The sequence below is a fragment of the Neofelis nebulosa genome, chromosome 12 (assembly GCF_028018385.1).
Source record: "Neofelis nebulosa isolate mNeoNeb1 chromosome 12, mNeoNeb1.pri, whole genome shotgun sequence".
In the NCBI taxonomy this organism is placed as follows: domain Eukaryota; kingdom Metazoa; phylum Chordata; class Mammalia; order Carnivora; family Felidae; genus Neofelis; species Neofelis nebulosa.
This window is the reverse complement of record NC_080793.1, coordinates 5,671,848-5,690,769: the sequence shown is the minus strand read 5'-3', so window position 1 is coordinate 5,690,769 and position 18,922 is coordinate 5,671,848. Positions and strand designations below refer to the sequence as shown.

Sequence of the window (18,922 nt, the reverse complement as noted above, 5' to 3'; positions counted from 1 at the left end):
CGCAGAGCCCAGCCGATGGCTGAGCTGGGCCCTGGCCCCGGGGCCCTCGCTCTGATCCACAAGGAGACGCGAGGGCCGCTCGCTTTGGTTCACGCCCGCCCTCCCCCCCCCCACCCCTGTGGAGACCCAGCAGTCCCCTCCCTCAGGCCTGTGCCTCCACGTGCAGCCCCCTCCCTTCCCCAGGGCGGCGCTGTGAGATCTGTGATGACGGCTATTTTGGGGACCCTCTGGGGCTCTCTGGGGCCCCCCAGCCCTGCCGGCGGTGCCAGTGCAGTGGGAACGTAGACCCCAACGCCGTGGGCAACTGTGACCCCCAGTCTGGCCGCTGCCTGCGTTGCCTGCACAACACGACAGGTGCCCACTGTGAGCGCTGCGAGGAAGGCTTCTACGGGAGCGCCCTGGCCCCTCGGCCCGCAGACAAATGCACGCGTGAGTACCCACCTCCCGACCCACGGTGAGGGGCGCGTGGTGGGACCCCTCTCCGCCAGCTCTAGCCATCAACTCCACGGGGCTGTGCAACCTTAGGCAGATTACTCACCTGCTCTGTTTCTTTGTCTGAAAGGTGTGGTAAGGGTTGGCTCTCCTCCAAGGGCTCTCTCAGCCTTGATCTAATCAACTGAGCCTGTGCTTTATTTATTTTTTGCCTTGATGATTTAGCACTTACCTCCAGCTCCGCAGTCAGCGCCCATGACGGACCTCCATGGCCACGGCACTCAGCACATTTATGCTGCCCCCCCGGGCTCCCATCAGGGTGTTCCTCTCCGCCGCCTGGGTTCACCCTCAGCCCTCTGTCCCCACTCAGAGGGCCATACCTCGGCCCGTGGAGGGCTTCCAGAAATGCTCAGGGAGAAGTTCAGCATTTCCCCCAAACTTACTTGCCCCAGACCCCTTTCTCCACGTGCCACCCGTCGGCACCCTGCCGGCCTCTTGTTTTATGGAGCCCAGGAGGGCAGGGTCAAGTGACCCGAGACAGTGGGTACAGAGGTCCACCCACGACTCCCTGGCCAAGCCTCTGGCTTTCTCTCCAGCCAGCGGGGGGTTCAGGGCAGGCTCAGAAGAGCCCTCTGCCTCCATGATGGTTCTAGGCTGTCTCTCCAAGGACATAGGAGATGGGTTGCGATTTGAGCCCGGCCCTAGAGCCTTTTTCCAGAAACAGCTTAGGAGTGTGGGCCGAGTGTGAGCCCTCTCTGTGTGCGCCCCATCTTCTCCTGGACCCCCAAAGGTTGGATGGCGATCTGCATGGTTCCCCAACACCATTTTCTGCTTCCACCCCCAGCCTGCAGCTGCAACCCGGGGGGCTCAGTCAGTGAGCAGAGACCCTGCGACCCGGCGAGCGGCCGGTGCACCTGCCTGCCTCATGTGACGGGACGGGACTGTAGCCACTGCAGCCCCGGTTTCTATGACCTCCGGCCCGGGAGGGGCTGCCGGAGGTGAGTGGGGTGAGGCTGTGGGTGCCCTCCTCCCTGGGAGTGTCTCCAGGATGGAGGGCGTCCCGGGCAGCCTCCAGAGAGGGATCTGGCTTGGAATGTGCCATCCCAGGCTCCCTGCCAGGTACACCGTGCCCTGTACCAAAGGGGGACAAAGGGATGGTCCCTTGGGGGTCAGACTCGTGGCCCTGCCAACCCAGGATGTGGGCCAAGAACAGCCCTAAGGGATGTCCAGGTGGCCAGGGGGGCCGGTTTGCTCTCTGTCTCCCTTCTCAGTGACGCTGTTGCTTGGTGACCTTTTTGGCCACAACAGCCCCTTCGTGCCTCTGGGGAACAGTGGAGGGCTCCAGGGAAATGCCCGGTGAAACAAACAGGTTTCTTCCTTGCAAGACTCCTCAGAGCCTTTAATATGCTAGTTGCATCGTGACTTCCCAACAGAGGGGTATAGTCTCCAAGATTTATATGTCCCCATAGCCTCTGTGGGGAGGGGAGGGAGTGGCATTTTGTGAGCCTGTGCTTCCCCGGGGGCACAGCTTGGGGAAAGCTGTTTGACATGTACGGACTTCGAGATGGGGCCTCGTGTGCAAAGGGTGTGATCTGCGGTCCCGGCCGCTTGTCTCCGACCCGGTCCCTTCCCCTGTCATAGCTGCAAGTGTCACCCGCTGGGCTCCCAGGAGGACCGGTGTCACCCCAAGACCGGGCAGTGCCCCTGTCGTCCAGGCGTTGAGGGCCAGGCCTGCGACAGATGCCAGCTGGGTTTCTTCGGCTTCTCCATCAAGGGATGCCGAGGTGAGGAAGCTGGGTGCTTCCCGGCCGCCCAGAAGGTGGGGCCTGAGGTCTCTGGGCAACGAGGGGCCGCCAGCCGCGTGGCAAGAGAGTAAAGGATCGGGTGGAGGCCTGTCTTCTAAGAGCAGCCATAGAAATATGGAGGGAGGGAGTGTAGGGGACCAAAAATCGAGTCCCAGGCTCCACTGCTAAATTCCTCTGTGCTGAGGCCATCGAGTCACCTCTCTGGGCCTTGGTTTCCATATTCGTATGGCCGGATGGCATGGCAGTTCCTAAACATGGCGGGTTCTCAGACCCAGGGACACTGAAATAAGTCAGCTGTCACCTCCGACCTTCTGACTCAGTCTCCCAGGAAGGACTCAGGAATGTGGTTGAACTTCTGGCGGGGCGGGGGGGGGGGGGGCGGTCTGGAGTAGCCAGCTGTGAGGATGCAGGGGACCTGGGGGTTCTGATGTGAGGGGGGGGAGCATCAGGGCCCTCAGCCCACCTGCCCCGGTCCCCCCAGCCTGCAGGTGCTCCCCGGTGGGGGCCGCCTCGGCACAATGCCACGAGAACGGCACATGCTTGTGCAGGCCTGGCTTCGTGGGGTACAAGTGTGATCACTGTCAGGAAAACTTCTTCGTCACGGCCGGTGGCACACACTGTCAGGAGTGCCCGTCCTGCTACGCCCTGGTGAAGGAGGAGGTGAGCCCACCCATCCAGGCCCCATCCAAGACGTCTCGACCTACCTCCCATCACTTCACACACCCCCCCCCCCCCACCACCACCGTGAGCACCAGCTCTGTGCTGGGCACCGGGAAATGACTGCTTCCCCATGGCCCTCTGGCCTTCTGGAACCACTGGTCACCTTCTCCCTGTGCTCACCCAGCCATCTGGCTGACGCCAGCCCTGCTCAACCCTCACCTCTGCTCGTCCCTATCTCCTGAGTGGACAGGAGAACAGCAGCTGTCACGGGGTGTCCTTCCCAACCACCCAGACCCAGGTCTCACACTTCCTCAAGTTCAATGGGGATGAGACCATAGATGGCCCTTGGCGGGGAGGGTCGAGAGGAGGGCCAGGCCAGTTCCGGGGCGCGAGTAGAATTTTGAGCAGGGAGCTGGTGTGATGCAGGGGTGAGGAGCATGACCTCTGGGGTTCCCCTCCCCAAACCCGTCAGTTGTCCCCAGCAGCAGGTAACAGCTTTGGTAAATTTCGTCTCTCTCTCCTGCTCCAAAATGGACACAGGCCTACGACCCCTTACCTGAAACTGGTGAGACCAGCCTTCAGAATGGTGATACTGTAGAAAGACACAATGATGGGTGCTGAATATTAGCCACCCCCCTCCCCCCCAGCAGTGCCTGGGTCAGTCCCTGCAGTCAAACCCATTGATGTATCTGCAGGAAAACAGACAAACGGGCCCACCCAATAAAAAATAAGGACCACCAACAGCCTAGGTCAGAACGGTTTTGCTTCTAAATGAGTTTAGAATATTTTTAACCTCATTTTGCCACCAAATAAGGAATGGAAAGCCCTGTGGTTTCTCAGAACATTCTGGACTTTGGACTCGAAGAGAGAGCTCAGGATCTGCATCTTCTGGCCCTTAGGGTGCTTACAAGTTGAACGAGAGCTGGTGCGTGGCCAGCAGCTGCTAGCGGCTGGCTCCTAGCAAGTGCTCTATAAATGCAGTCGTTGTATGTGATTTGGGGGACGCCTGGCTGGCTCAGTCAGTAGAGCATGCAACTCTTGATCTCAGGGTTGTGAGTTCAGACCCCGTGTTGGGCATGGAGCCTACTTAAAAAGAACAAATAAATAAATGCAAATAAAAATAAATAAAAGAACAGCGCTAGGAGGCATTGCGTGGCATACTCATTCAGTCAGCAGTATCCACCTACACCTGCTCTGTGGCAATACAGCAGGACAGACAGATTCTCCTGGGGATTCCCCTTCCATCCCTCTCTCAGCTAACAGGTGCCATGGGTGTGAGAAGGGAAGGGACCGCCATGAGGAAGGGTGGGCAAAAGCTGGTTCTTAAAGGTCTGGTGTGTCCTCAACTTTGATGCCCGGGATAAGATGGGAGGAGGGGACCATCGGGGAGGGAAGGCGGGACAGAAGCCAGGGGAGAGGTGTGCAGACAGGACTTCCAGGCCACCAGCCTCACATGCCCTTCTTTTCCTAACTCCAGGCTTCCAAGCTGAAGGCCAGGCTGACCCTGATGGAGGGGTGGCTGCAGGGGTCTGACTGTAGTGAGCCCTGGGGACCACTGCACATTCTGCAGGGAGAGGCCCCACGGGGAGACGTCTACCAGGGACGTCTGCTGCAAGGTGAGCAGGTAACGGGATGGCTGGCTGATCAGACACCCCCTTTGGAGACCTTCATTCTGGTCTCAGGATGCTTTCAAGGCTCTGAGCTCGGTCCTAGAAGAACTCACTTCCTGGGAGAGCCTGTCCTCCCCAACTAAGTGGGCTCCTCCCATGACACAGCCTTGTCCCCATCCCAGGCCTTTCCTTCAATGTCCCCAACTCAGTTGTACTTTGTAACTCTGTTAGTCTCTGACTGCAACATCTATCTCCTGTGTCCCACCGGACTGTAAGCTGGGTGAGGACAGGAGTTGGGTTAGCTCATTAGTTCAGTCAAGCAACAAATAGTCATTGAGGTGCTGTCCCGGGTGCTGAACAGGTAACATTTCTACTGTCTTGACTGTTGGCCATTTTACTCATTCCCCAGTATAGAATAGAAATAAACAAGTACGTGAGAAAAAAACAAAAGCAAAAAAACCTGTTATTAGAGCCAGGTGGAATTTGGCCTTGGGACACCGCAATTTAGGAAGTATTGAAAATGAATGGACTCTTCTGTATAATTTCGTGTTCATAAGCATTTATGCTCCTTTAGCAGTCAGGCATAGGTAAGCTGAGCACTTGTTAGCAAGACTAATGATCAGAACAGAGAGCTTCCAGATGCTGTGTGTTACAACGACCATACCGACCCACACTGCAGATCACAGAGCTGACTCAAGGTGGGGGCATTTCTGCTGTCTCAGATTCAGGAATTGCTTGTGGCTCTAGCAGACCTGAGTTCCTTCCAGTCCTTCATCTGTGGCGGACTTTCTACGGGGGAGGCCTTGGGTCGTGATTTGCCTTCTCGGGGCCTCAGTCTTGGCATTTGTAAAATGAGAAGGCTCTTCCCTTGGAGCTGACTGGTAGTGGTTGGTGCTCAAGTCTGGTGACAGAGCTAAGCTGTGCCCAGGCAGAGTCCAGGCACAGATGGGGGCCCCCGAAGGTGGGTGCTTTGTTGTAAAGCATCAACTGCTCTGTGACCCTGGACTCTACCCGGGCTTCATGCAGGAGCCCGGGAAGCCTTCCAGGAGCAGGTGACAGGCCTCGAAGGTGCTGTGAAGGCTGCCCGGGAGCAGCTGCGCGCACTGAGCAGGAGTGTCCACTGTGCCCGGGCCGGAACAGAGAAGACCTGCATCCAGCTGGCGGACCTAGATGCAGCGCTGGAGTCCTCGGAGGAGGAGATTCTGCAGGCGGCCCTTGTCCTCAGATCTCTGGTACGACGTCCTGGGCCCACCTGGTGACCTAGTGGCTGGGCTGTGCCTCTTTGGAGAGGCTCCGTTTCATCTACAGAATGGAGGGGGGGGGGTCACACAGCGCCCCTTCTGCTGATTAGTGGGATAATGTCTGCATAGAACAAGGCATGTTCCAGGGGGAGAGTGAATGTCCATCGAATGAATGGTGGGTGTCATTACTGCTGTTTCTACGTTCTAGGGATCTGCTCACCGGGTGCTGACTTTGAGACTACCTTTGAGCGTATAGAAAATAACTGGCACGATTTAGTTCTGCCCAGGAATTTAGCCAAATGGGGCCCTTGCTCTTCAAGGATGGCCATCAGCTTCCTCCCCTCTCCATTTCTTCTCTAAAGGTGATTCCTCAGGAAGGGTCCAGCCAGCCCACCACCTGGAGCCACCTGGCCACCGAAGCCCGTGCCCTTGCCAGGAGGTGAGGCCCCAGGCCCCGGGAGCCTGGTGAGGTCTTGCCCACACAGTCTGAAAGGGAGCCCAGTCCTTCTCGGGGGCGGAGGGGCGGGTTCCCAGATCAGGATCAGCTGCACAGGTGCCCCTCTGCCTGGATTCAAACCCAGGCCGTCCTGAACACTCTCTTCTGTGATGTCTTTATGAGGGCGACCATATCATTATTGTCCAAACTGAGATTTTTGGTGTGATAAGAGGCCCTAATGATCATTATGCCAGGACAACAGGCATAAACTCAATGTAACGGGCACGGGGGCATGGGTGGGTCCCTTCCCATCAGCCTTTGCTGTGTGTCCAGCAGAGGGAGAAGAAGAACTTGGCCTTTGGGGCTGGACTTTGGGATGACGGGAGTCCCACATGCTGGGAGGTATGGATTTGGGTGCAGGCCCCCTTCTGCATGGGCTCCTGGTGACAATCAAATGGGCATTTCCATACAGCCACAGGGACACCACTGCCAAGATTGAGGCCACTGCGCGGAGGGCCCTAGTCGCCTCCAACACCAGTTATGCGCTTCTCTGGAGTCTGGTGGAGGGCACAGTGGCCCTGGAGGCCCAGCAGGAACTGGAGGACAGGTGAGGCCTCCCGGGTGTGGGTGGAAGCTTGAGTTGGCCTCCTGCAGCTGACGGGGCCTGGCTGGAGGCTGCTGGTTCCAGAATTGGCTTCCGTCCGGAGTCCTGACGCCCTCTGAGTGGATGGGTGGGGATGTCTGAGGTCTTGGGCCCACTGGGTGGTACCTTACAAGAACACATTTATGCCTGGGGGTTAAGCTCAGCCTCTGGAGAGAAGGGGTGAGAACTTGAACCAGGAGGGTCCAGAGCAGCACCTCTCTCTTTCTTGCCCCTGCAGCGTCCCCCAGCCCCACCCCAGACCCCCCAGGCAGCTCCTTTCAGGCACCAGCTTCCTTCTTGGTCTCTGCTTCTCTCCTCTGGGTGACCCTCTTATATCCTCCTCAGTCAAAGGGTCAAGAGAGACCCAGCAAGGCCTCACTAAGTCCCGAGTTGACTTCCTAGATGAGAGAATGTGATTGGCCCAGCTCAGATCAGGTGGCCAGCCCTGAGCCCACTGACAGGGGGTGGGGTGGGTGAGGTCACATGACCCACTCCCGGGGCAGGGGTGGGAGCACAGGCTCTCTGAGAAGTGGGGAAGGGATGAGAGACAGCAGGGGGGGGTCTGTGTCCCAGCTGTGCTCACTGTGGAGCTGGGTGGAGAGGGGAGGGTGTGGGTAGCTGGAGGGGACAGGAAACCTGTTCTAGGTGGTTAACTACAGCACCTTGAAGCTAAGGGTCTTCAGAGCCCAGGGCTATCCATTTATCTGGAGAGCCACACGCCCAAGGTCACCCCAGGGCACAGCCGAGCCAAGCCGGAGGCCTGGGCTGCTGTCCCTTCTCCAACACTAGGCATTTTCCTCTTCGTGATGCAGCCAGAGGCTCCAAATATTTGCAAAACATATGATTCTCCAGTGGAAACCAAGCCCAAGCCCCTTCAGAAGAGAGCGTTTGAATTGAATGAGTGAAGAAACAAGAATGTGGTGCCTCTGCTGCCTTTTCCATTCATTCGAAAGCTGCCAAGTTAGCGGCCGAGTTAGCGGCCAGTCTCGGGGCCAGCTGCTGGGTGCCGACCCTGCAGAGGGCAGGTCTGCCTGGGAGGTTGCCAGAGGGCTCCAGTAGGGGGGTAGGGGACATCCACGGGGAAGGAGAGCCCCGTGCCCTGCCCTGTGAGCCACCTTTGCTGTCTCCTCTCAGGTACCAGGAGGTCCAGGCCGCCCAGAAGGCGTTGGGCACGGCTGCGGCAGAGGCGCTGCCCGAAGCTGGGAGGGCGCTGGCCGCCGCGCAGCAAGCTGATGCGGATGCAGCCCTGCGCCCGGCCTCGCTGGCCGCCCCTGCAGGACTGGTCAGCCCCGCCGTCCTTGGAGCTCTGCATGGGGTGGGGGGCGGAGAATGTGGCAGCTGGGAAACCAGTGCGGCCCAGGCAGAGGCGGACGATGTGGCTTATTTTTAACTATATGGCAGTCGATGAACATGAGATAATCCACCTCCCTGGCTTGGCAGAGCGCCTGCCTGGCACAGTTAGAGCTCGGCCAGTCTTTGTTGTTGATTGTGGTAATAATAGCAAGGGCAGGTGTCTTCTCCATAGTGGCATTAGCAAAGGCACCAGACGGACATGGGATCAAATCCCCAGCGCCACTGCTCCAGATCTGTGCCCTTGGCCAAGGTCACTTTCCCTCCCGGCACCCTCAGTTCATTCCTCTGCGAGATAGAGCTCACCCCTCAGGTAATTTTAGGGCTGCGTCCGTGGGGGCCGGGAGCGGATTCACGCACAGTATGCAAAGTGGCCCTCAGCACCTCCGGACAAATCAGCTCCATCGTTATCTCCCCAGTGATCCTGAAACCCCAAAACTCAGAAACTGCGCTTTAAGAAAGAGACTAAGCTTATACAAATGCCCTGGGGGCCAAACCTGACTGGCCCGAAGCTGCATATTTGGGGTCCTCGCTTCCCTCACCCCAAACGTGAAGAGTAACATGCACGTTTTAAGGGGTTTGGCCCTGAACGTGGCCCCGGATGCCACCAAAGGTGTTAGATGATATTCAGCACCTGCACGGCTCTGCTTCTCTCAAGTCGGGGAAAATTCTGAATTTGGAAATACGTCCGGCCCCAAAGTTTCAGCGGAGGTTGTGGACCTGGGGAAGGAAATGCAGGTCAGGGAGGCCTGGCTCCTAGTAGTGGGTAAGGCTGGAGTCTGGGACAGGTTCTCCAGCCTGGTGTCCGTGTCCCCCGCCCTGGCTCCCCTTCTTCCTGGGGTCCACAGGGAGCCCTATCCCCGCCATTCCTGTCCCTGGGCGCCTCCCACCCGGTAGAGGATCTGCCCCACGGACCTTCCTGCCAGGCCCTGCCTGAGCCCATCATCTCCCTGCAGAAGTCCGAGGCCGGGGCCCTGGGTCTGAAGGCACAGGCCCTGGAGAAGACAGTTGCATCTAGAGAGCGTGTGGTCACCGAGGCTGCCCGGGTCCTCCAGGCCACTGCCCAGGCCGTGCTGCGGAAGACCGAGCCCCTCACACAGGTGGGCTCATGTCCTTTGAGGCAGGCACCTGGCCGGGCTGCCCCGCGGGTGTCCTGGGGTGGGCAGTCCAGGAGAGGGAAAGGCAAAGACCCGAAATAGTTCCTCCCATCCCTCCGGTGTCTCCCACCTGCCGAGCCTCTCTCTTCTCTCTCCAGCTACGCCAGCAGGCCAGAGCCGCCCTGACCCGGGCTTCCTCATCCGTCCAGGCTGCCACAGTGACTGTCACGGGAGCCAGGACCCTGCTGGCCGACCTGGAGGGTATGCGTGCCTTGCCGAGCCCTGGGCTTCTTGATGCATGTTTGCCCGTGACAGCCACCTGGACTCTTGCCTCAGCCGGGGCAGCCGGGCCACAGGAGACAGAAGTCCAGTTGTGTGGGCATAAGCCAAGCAGCTCTTCCCCCCACCCCCGGCTGGGACCCCTCCCGGGGCTGCTTGACGTGGCCTCACACACCTCTCACCGGGTACTCACCCACACGGCTGTCAGCCATCAGACCACACACGGAGCCCGTCAGGGCCGAATCCGATGCCATCGACTATCCATTCCTGGTCTCGTCTGCCCTGGCCGGGGGTCCTGCCACCTGGTACAAACGGCTGCCACCGTCCAGGGTTCAGCTGGGGCCGCAGGGAGGGAGGCAGAGTTCTCTTTAGGAAGGGGGTGTGGGTCGATGCCAGTCCAGGTTTCCTTTGTGCTTTAGGAAAATGAGGCTTAAGTGGTCGCATTTCATAGATGTGTAGACCAAGGGAAGGAAGGGATTGGTGGTGACTGTCCCTGGGTCAGAGAGGTGCTGAATGGAAACCGCCCAGTGTTAGGATTCTCCAGCTCCGTGTCCCCCTGTGGCATAGGCTTCTCTGATGTCTTCTTTGCCCTTTATCCGTGGCTCTGCACCAACGAGCTGGATAAAACAGGAACATGCTCAGCGCCAGAGGCCCCTTGGGGTCTGAGACCGGAAGCCAGGCCCTGCTTGATCCCGGTTCTACAGACTTCCTTCCCGACCCTCCCCACTGCCTCTGAGAGATGTGGCTCCAGCCAGGGGCCCCTAGCCTCTGGGACAGAGGGTGAGCTGGTCAGTGCGTCCTATTCTCTAGGCTCCTCTGTGGTCTGAAGTCTTGGTCGCTCACCGGTCGGGGGCTTCCGACGGGGAAGGCATGGCCCTGTGCACTTGGCTCTAAGTTGTGTTTAGGAAAATGTAAATCCAGTGATACGTGGTGGTGGAATATTAGGATTTTAGGACATTAAAATGATCAGGGCTGCTAAAACAACCCCCTCAGGGGGCAGGGGACTCACGCACCCTCTGCTTGCCTACCTCCAATGATTGTGTGCTCACTACCTCACGAGGCATCACCTTCTCACTGTTGGGTATACCGCATGGAAATTTGCCTCCCTGGTGCAGTACTGTGATCCACACAAGGACTCATCGCAAACCTCTAACCCCAGGTTCTTTCCCCCCCTTCCTGCCCCTTTTCCGAGACACCCTCTGTCCCTACCCGTTGGCCTGGGCCCAGGTGGCATTCAGGATGAAAGGAAAGTTCACGGGGTGAATTAGCCCAAGACATGATCTACCAAGAGTGGGTTTGTGTTCAAATAAGTTTAGGAAATGTCACTACTATGGCGCCTTCTTGAGGCCATACCGTGTGCCCCTATTAAAGGCTCTGAGAAGTCCTGCATTAAAGAAAACTGGTTATTTTTATATGTAAGCTTAACTGATGTTTCCTCCTGACGTTTGTTAATATCTCCATAGAATTAGTTCTCCGCAGAGTGTGTTTTAAGAAACACCCAATTTTGTGTACAAGAAGCGAAGTCGATCCTATTTCTGGATTATCTTCAGAAAAAGGATGTGGTATTCTGCCTTAGAAGGCTTGATTCTTTCAAAAATTTGACTATAATCAGTATTCCTGATTTCCCTTAGAATTTTATCTGAAAGGAAGGGAGAAAGTCTCTCTTCTTTACAGAGGGAAACTACTCCTGATTAGATAATCAAGCCTATGCACATTGTAATACCTCTCTTTTTATCTTGGCTGCCAGGAAGCTCAGAGGTAAATAGAGCATTCACTGCCTGCCACGTCGTTATCCTAATTTTCTGGCACTTCTCACCCCTCTTTTTCCCTTCCTCATCCCCCCAATTACATATGGCCCTTGGTTTTTCATTTTAGCGGTCCAGTCTCGTTGACTTACCTATCACTGTAAGTTGCCTAAAGCCCTTTTAGAAATCGATGAGGCACAAAAACAAAGAGCTGAGTGGATTTGCTGGGTCCTGTGCTGTGACTCCCCGTCGGCCAAGGGTGACTTCCCAGCCTTGGCCCAGGCCCTGAACACCCTGTGGTTTTGTGATTTTATTGTTTGTATTCATTGTTATCCACTTGTTAACGTTTATTTTTGAGAGCGTGTGCGTGGGGGAGGGGCGAGAGAGAGGAGGACAGAGGATCCGAAGCCGGCTCTGTGCTGACAGCAGCGAGCCCGATGTGGGGCTCGAACTCACGACCCGTGAGCCAAAGTCGGACGCTCAACCCACTGAGCCACGCAGGTGCCCCGTGTACTTTTGTGATTTTAATAACTTTCACGATATAACGCGAATCTTTACATTCACCGAGCAGTATGTGTCGCTGATGATTCGTTTGCTCCCCAGACGAGCCTGAGAAGGTTACACGTGTATCTCCTGCGTCTCGGACCTCCGCTCACGTCGTCTGAGGGTCGGGCGTCTGGTGGTGACTGGCCCTCGAGGGTCACGAGCCACGAGCCCGCCCCGCTGACCCAGCCTGTCCCCGGTTTGCAGGAATGAAGCCGCAGTTTCCTTCGCCCAAGGACCGGGCCACGCTGGGGAGGAAGGCAGGCGTGGTCAGGGGCAGGCTCCTTCCAGACTTGAAAAAGAAGACCAAGCAGGCGGAGAGGATGCTGGGAAATGCGGCGTCTGTCTCCTCCAGTGCCAAGAAGAAGGGCCGCGAAGCCAAGATGTTGGCTGAGGACAGTGCTAAGGTCAGGGCCACTGATGTGACAGCGGTGACGTCCCTGCCTCCTGGGCCTGTGGGCGGGCTATCATACAAGGGCTGCCCTTGTGGAGGTTAAACGTAGTCCCTACAGATCTGCCCCCTTCCGTGTACACAGTGCTGAATGCTCCACACTTACTGAGGGCTCAGTGGTTCCCAGGCTCTGAGAAACCACCATTCAAGCTGTTGAGTCCTCGACAAACAGGTGTCACTGTTGTCCCTGTCGGACAGGTGGGGACCCTGAGTACCAGCCTGGTGTAGGAACTTAAATCACGCGACCAGGAACCTCACCTAGATCTGCTGGGCTTTGCTCCCCAAACTTCTAGGCTCTCGCTTTTGAACCGGGGCCGAAGTGTAGCCCAGGTGCCTCCCCCAGCCCCCACTGACTTTGTGCATGTAGCCGGCACCCAGGACACGCTTGTGGAATGAATGAATGATCTGGTGCGCGATTCGATGACTGCTTGGCGTTACTGTTGGACGTGCTCCTTACCTCTGAAAGGACTTACTCCACTCCCCCTCTTCTCCCTGCCTCTGCTGCCCACCCCGCAGCTCGCCAGGGCCTTGCTGAGGGACGGGAAGCAGGAGCATCGCCGGGCAGGCCGGCTGTCCAGCCAGGCGCAGGCGACGCTCCGACAGGCCTCGCGGCAGGTGCTAGCCTCACAAACCCGCCGACAGGAGCTGGAGAAAGCCGAGCAGGTACGTGGGCCCAGACCCCCCCCCCCTACACACACACACACACACACACCCATTTCCTTCTGGCCCCAGAGCCAGCAGGGCACCGCTCAAGCTTTCCCTCCCTCCCAAGGTGGGTGCCGGGCTGCGTGCCGTGGAGCGACAGATCTGGGAATCGCGCACGTCCCTGGAAGAGGACGTCCAGGCCTTGTTGGAGCTACTTGCCAGGCTGGGTAAGGAGACCCAAGGCTGGGCCCGGGTCCCCTGGGTCCCTGGAGCACCTCGGGGACCTTCTGTGAGGCTCAGTCCTAGAGATTTCCTCCTTGCCCTCGTCTACACAGGGTTCCCCCTCCTCCCCAGCCACAAGCATTTGTAACAGCCCCAGGCCCCCATGCGAGGTGGGGCTGGTGTCCATTCACTGTGTGCCCCCAGGGGCCACTAGTCTGGGGGGTGGGGAGGGAGACACGGAAAACTCATCACACACAGAACGCGTGTGGGTACCACAGGGGCAGATCGGCCCTGAGTGTTGAGGGTTTCAGAGGAGGAGAGAGGATGTCACAGAAGCCATCTGGCATCGAGATCATGTGCTGGGGCTTGGCCGTGAGACCTTGGGAAAACCACTCTGCCTCTCTGTACCTCAGTTCCCCCATCTGTAAAATGGGAGTAACGCTCGGGTCACTTAGAGGCGGTTGCCACGCTGTGGGGTGTGAGTCCGTCAACAGCAGCTCTCAGGGAGGAGGAAGAATCGAGAAGAGCCTCAGTAAGGAGACATTTCAGGGTGAGGGGGACAGTCCCCACCAAAGCATGGAGGCCTCGGAGCAGGGGAAGGGGTGGGGGGACAGCAGGTAGGCAGTGTTAAAAATTGTGGTAAGATACACATAACATAAAATCTGCCGTTGTGACCATCTTTAAGCCCACACTTCAGTGGCCTTAAGCACATTCACAGTGTTTTGCATCCATCATCACCATCTGTCTCCAGAACTTTCCCATCTTCCAACCCAACCACTCTGCACCCATTGGATGTGAATTCCCTGTGCCCCCAGCCCCTGGCCCTCCCCGTTCTCTTTCGGTCTCTATGAACTTAACACTCTTAAGGACCTCCTATCGATGGACTCACACAGCATTTGTCCTTCTGTGGCTGGCTTCTGTCCCTTAGTGTCACGTCCTCAGGCTCACCCACGTACGGCATTTCATTTATCATTATTAATAAGGGGAAGAATCACCACATTCTGCGTTTTGCCTGCATGCCAGGCCCACGCTAAGCTATTTGCACACGTGATCTCCTAGAATCCTCATTCTCCGCTTTCAAGGCAAGGTTACAGATTCGCTTGCCATTTTGCAGATGGGCAGTCTGAGGCTCGGAGAGTTTACACGGTGTGCCCAGGGCCCCACAGCCAGGCGGTGGGGAAGCTGAGGTTCCCACGCGGGTCTAACCAATTCAGAGTGCCCCCTTGTAGCCACCGGTCCGCACCCGGCACCAAGGACCCGGAGTACAGGACACAGTGCCCAGCACAGAGCAAGCACACTGTGAGGGTAAAGCTGCTTTGGCGATTGCGATCATTTATTTGCTCGTGCTGGTGCCTTGCTTGACTTGGGGCTGCAGGAGTGGACAGCCCGCAGCTGGACCCCACCCCGGTGCCTGGGAGCCCCAGAGGGGCACGTGGAGTGTGCCGGCAGCCTGAACCTGAATTTGCTAGAAGGCCGGGCAGTTTGGACTTCCCTGTGGATGGTGGGGCCTCTCAAGGTCTTTGCGGGGAGCAGGACCTGCCCAGGCTGGCAGGGCTCGGCTCTCCTCTGCCTCTTCCTGCCCCTGTTTCAGCTCCTGCCACTGCCTGCCCTCCAACTGCCACCCTCATTGCCCGGGAAATTCAGGGCTAGCGAGAGCCCTAGGCCCATAGGGATCCCGCGGGTTTAGAAGCCATTTAGAACCTCCTTCCCCCTCCCCACTACTCTCCCGCCTGGCTGAGCCTTGTCTTCCTGTTGAATGTCACCCTTAAATGACAAGGTGACAGGGGCCAGGTGGGACACACAGACTGCAGATTGCACTCCGCCACCACCAGCAAGTTCAAACCTGAGCGCCAGGCCCCCACCTCCTTGTTGTCCCCCTGGAGAGGCTCTGGGAAGTCCTTAACTCCAAGAAACAGAGTTAATCCATGCTGGGCCAGGACGAAACCCCACTGCCTGCTTCCCAGCCCTCAATCTAATGCCAGAGATGCTGCTTTTTACCCCAGTGGCCGTCCACATCCCAGCATAGGTGTACCTGTAAATGTGTGCTCTTGGTAAATCAACAGTGGTATGTGGGGGGAGCCAGCAGGAATCACGGGGACCTTGTGCGCACACACTGGCATCGGGAAGTGGACTCAGGATGCACACAGAGCCTTCTTTTTATCAGCAACAAAGATGAACAGTTGCCCAGGGCTGCCCAGGGGGAAAGTTTCAGAGCTTTCACGTGAACCCAGTGGGGTGCCCCGGCCAGGCACACCGTCCTCTCTTGGTCCCTTGCTTTCCTGGTAGATTGTGGGCAGTCAGGATCCTGGAAACTCTGGGCTGGCAAGGGTCTCCGGGATGGGGGCCGAACAGGCCTCTGGGGCCTGCAGGGGAGCTGGCCTGTGCTGAGGCCGTCTGTGCCCCTCTGCAGGGTCACTGGACACCCACCACGCCCCAGCCCAGGCCCTGAACGAGACCCAGTGGGCACTGGAGCGCCTGAGGCTGCGGCTGAGCCCGCCGGGGGCCCTGCAGGGGAAACTGAGGCTGTTGGAGCAGGAGTCCAAGCAGCAGGAGCTGCAGATCCAGAGCTTCGAGAACGACCTCGCGGAGATCCGTGCTGACAAGCAGAACCTGGAAGCCATTCTGCAGAGCCTGCCCAAGAGCTGTGCCAGCTGGCGGTGAGGGCCGCCCAGACCCCCCCGCTGCGGCCCTAGCCCGGGCACGCACCCGCCACAGCCTGCTGCTCGGTGTGCCCACCCCAAGGGGATCCTCACGTCGCCTTCCAAGCCCATGCCTGCATCCCCTCCGTTCCCGCCAGCGTGGAGGTACATACGCGGTTCAGCCAGGCGGCCGTGCCCACCTCCATTGGCGCACGTCCCGTGCCGTGACGCATAAACACGCACACCGCGTGTCAATAGCACGTCCACAATACCTGTGGACACAACGTGCACACGCATGCAAGTCCCTCTCTCCATGCCCACGTTGCAGTCGGTCCACAGTCAAGTACTGAGTTCTGGATGCTGGAGGAGTTATGTTAGCTACCTTCTGGCACTAACATACCCACTCTTGGCTCCTGAAGGCAAGGACCCAGGCCGAGTCGGTGCTTAAGAGGCTGAGGGGGGCCATCTGCAGAGATCGGGGTGGGGTTCCGCAAGAGCCAGAGCCCCCAGCCCCAGAGCTACCCCCTGTCCCGCAGCTTCCCACCTGCCACACACACACACACACCCCGAGCAGCTCAGTGCAGCCGAGGGACCAGATCCTAGGAGGGGGGGTCTCAGCAGTGGAGCCTGAGGCCCGGGGACTCCTGGGGCCATGGCACAGCCTGTGCAGTTGGCTGGGAAGATGGCCCACCCCTGCACGGCTACCACTGACTTTGTAGAATACTTTGTTCTGAAGATCCTGGGAATCACATGCCCTGGGCCCCGGTGCACCTTTCGGCCTGTGGCCCATCCAAAAAAGCTGCACCTCAAGGGCCTGAAGGGGCCTGGGTCGGGGAGACTGGGGTCATGTGGGAGCTCCTCTTTGTAACCCCCCGACCCCAGTTGGCCTTTGACTGACTGACACTGACCCTAAGGCCCTGTGGCCCCACCTGCCACCAGGGAGGCCCCTGCAGGGTGTGGAGGCCTGGCTGCCACTCTGGTCCGTCCTGCTGGGGAGTCCCCCTGTGGCCAGGCCCCCCCTGCCAGCCTCCGTCCAGAATTCCTGGTACTTTCTCCCGGGGCCCCGCCCCTTTCCCAGGGCCCTCTTCCTGGTAGACAGCAGATAGTCTGCCCTGGGACAGGTGCTTCAGGGGACCCACCACCCCTCCCATGGCTCTTTTGGCCCCAGGCAGGGGGCACTGGCAGCAGCATGAACCAGTTCTGTGTAATGTGAAAATAAAGGACCCCTTTACCCGCTGGGTGGCATGCCTTTGGTCTTCTGCTGGTTCGCAGCAGGGGCCCTGGCTGTGGGTGCCGACTCACTACCCTGGCACGTGGATGCACACACCCAGCACCCAATGGGTAGGTACAAGAATGTTCCGTGATCCGTCTTGCGCCCGTGCAATACCAGGAAGGCGGCAAGAGCTGAGCTCACTGGCTTTGCCGGGGTCTCCCCATGGCGAGGGCTTTGCTGGGGTCCTGTGACCATAGTCACCTACTCTCTCCTCTCTGCTGCAGGGGGTTATCAGGCAACGTCTAGGGGAGCATGAGGGGCCCTCTGCTGACCTCTGGGGCAGGAAACAGTGAACTCAAAATCACGTGTCCCCTGGCACAAAAAGGCCCAGGGAGCGACCCCAATGAGGAGGAGAAGGAAGGCTTTGGGCCAGGCCTCAAAGGGTGGGGAGACAGCGGCAACATTCCATAGCTCAGGGTTTGCAGGGTGGAGGCCTGGCCAGCACGGATCACTCCAGGAAGCCAGGTTGTGTGGGTAGGACGGACTATGGAGCATATACGGTTTGGCCATGTAGCCTGAACCCCTTTCAGGTTCGTTTAAATAAAAAAGGGGAGTTTGCTGGGAGGATATGGAGGACCTTCTAGAATCTGGTTCGGAATAGCCCAGGGTGGGGACTCTCCTGTCCCCTCCCTCCCGCCTCTTCCCTGGCCTCTGCCTCTGCTTCTCCTTCCGTGTTTGCCCCTGTCTTTTCTCCCCACAGAGAAGTTTTCTCTGCTTTTCCCGAGCTTGATGGAAGACAAGCCCACTCCATCGCCTCCCCCCTCCCCTCCGACCATAGTTCCCGGGTTTACATGTCGTCAGGTCAAACAGAGACGAGCTTGAAACTGCCCTGATCCCACCTTCTCTTGACAGATGGACCCAGCTTAGGCCAGGGCCCCCCCCCCATTCAGAATAACAGGGGTCTCTGGGTGCAAGGCTATATAGCGAGAGCTTGTCTGTACCCTCTCCTGATCCTGTTGGGGGAGGGCATTCAGAGAAGACGCTCGCTCCTCCACAGAGAACCTGATAGCCAAGGCCACAGAGGGTGAGGGGTGTGTGTGCGTGGGGTGGGGGTGGGGGGGTGGACACCAGTGACCTGGGGAGTGATTTGATTGATTTGAGAGGGAGGACAGGGGCAAGGGGGCCGAAACAGAAGGCCATTGCTCTACAGTGAGTTTGATGATTGGTGTCTGGTATCAGTGGGGAAAGGAGAGGAAGGTTCTTTGAAGATCTCTGGGATAGGGTCTGATGCCCTCAGGCCCCTTGCCCCCAACACCCGCCTTCTCTGCTGACAGATCACACAGCCGTTCTGATGCCTGCTCTTGGCATTAAGCCCCTAGCCACTCAAGCTGTGGGACTCAGCAAAGCCCAGTCACAGAATCCCAATGGGAGCGGGGGGGGGGGGGGGGGGGAGAACAGGCCTCCTCTCCATTCCATGGTGACGTACTTCAGGCTTGACGTCTCATGACTCATGCGGTCCGGTCATGCCTGGTGTATACAGAGCCACTCTGTGGCCCAGAGGTGGGGCTGTGCTGGGTGGAATGTGGCAACAGCTGTTGCACATCTGGCTAGCAATGCAGCCCAGCGGCTGAGCACTGGAAGGTGGGGTGGCCTCAGCCCTGCAGAGAGGCTAATGGGCCAACCACCGCAACTGGCCAGGGCAACGGGCCATCGGAGCCTGGACTGGGAAGTGTGTTACGAGGGCCGCATTCCAGGTCAGCTCCCTCGTCTGGCCTCCAGGTGGAATATTTCCCATCAACCACGGGTCGTAGCTCCTAAGCCCTTCTCCCCTGCAAGTTTCTACTGTCTGCTTACGACACCCCAAAAAGTCATAAAAGTTATAACAGCCCGTGCTTGGTGAGAGACGCTTGT

The 18,922-nt window shown here is 58.3% G+C and overlaps 1 protein-coding gene and 1 long non-coding RNA gene across 2 annotated transcripts in view; one reads left to right on the top strand and one right to left on the bottom strand.

Moving 5' to 3' along the window:
* LAMC3 (laminin subunit gamma 3) overlaps positions 1–17,034 on the top strand; it is a 59,295-nt gene extending 42,261 nt beyond the window's left edge. The window contains exons 15-29 of the mRNA XM_058693796.1: positions 184–429; positions 1,277–1,430; positions 2,074–2,216; positions 2,719–2,897; positions 4,375–4,513; positions 5,534–5,739; positions 6,111–6,187; positions 6,657–6,791; positions 7,962–8,109; positions 9,134–9,277; positions 9,433–9,535; positions 12,049–12,248; positions 12,809–12,955; positions 13,065–13,164; positions 15,570–17,034. Of these exons, the coding sequence (XP_058549779.1) occupies positions 184–429; positions 1,277–1,430; positions 2,074–2,216; positions 2,719–2,897; positions 4,375–4,513; positions 5,534–5,739; positions 6,111–6,187; positions 6,657–6,791; positions 7,962–8,109; positions 9,134–9,277; positions 9,433–9,535; positions 12,049–12,248; positions 12,809–12,955; positions 13,065–13,164; positions 15,570–15,820 (2,372 nt within the window). The 3' untranslated portion in view covers positions 15,821–17,034. The remainder of the gene's footprint in view (positions 1–183; positions 430–1,276; positions 1,431–2,073; positions 2,217–2,718; positions 2,898–4,374; positions 4,514–5,533; positions 5,740–6,110; positions 6,188–6,656; positions 6,792–7,961; positions 8,110–9,133; positions 9,278–9,432; positions 9,536–12,048; positions 12,249–12,808; positions 12,956–13,064; positions 13,165–15,569) is intronic.
* On the bottom strand, positions 5,050–10,521 carry LOC131491178 (uncharacterized). Its single transcript, XR_009251345.1, has 2 exons — positions 9,747–10,521; positions 5,050–8,897 (listed from the first exon to the last, which is right to left on the bottom strand). It is a non-coding gene; the product is annotated as an uncharacterized LOC131491178 (long non-coding RNA).
* Positions 17,035–18,922: the final 1,888 nt, after the last annotated feature.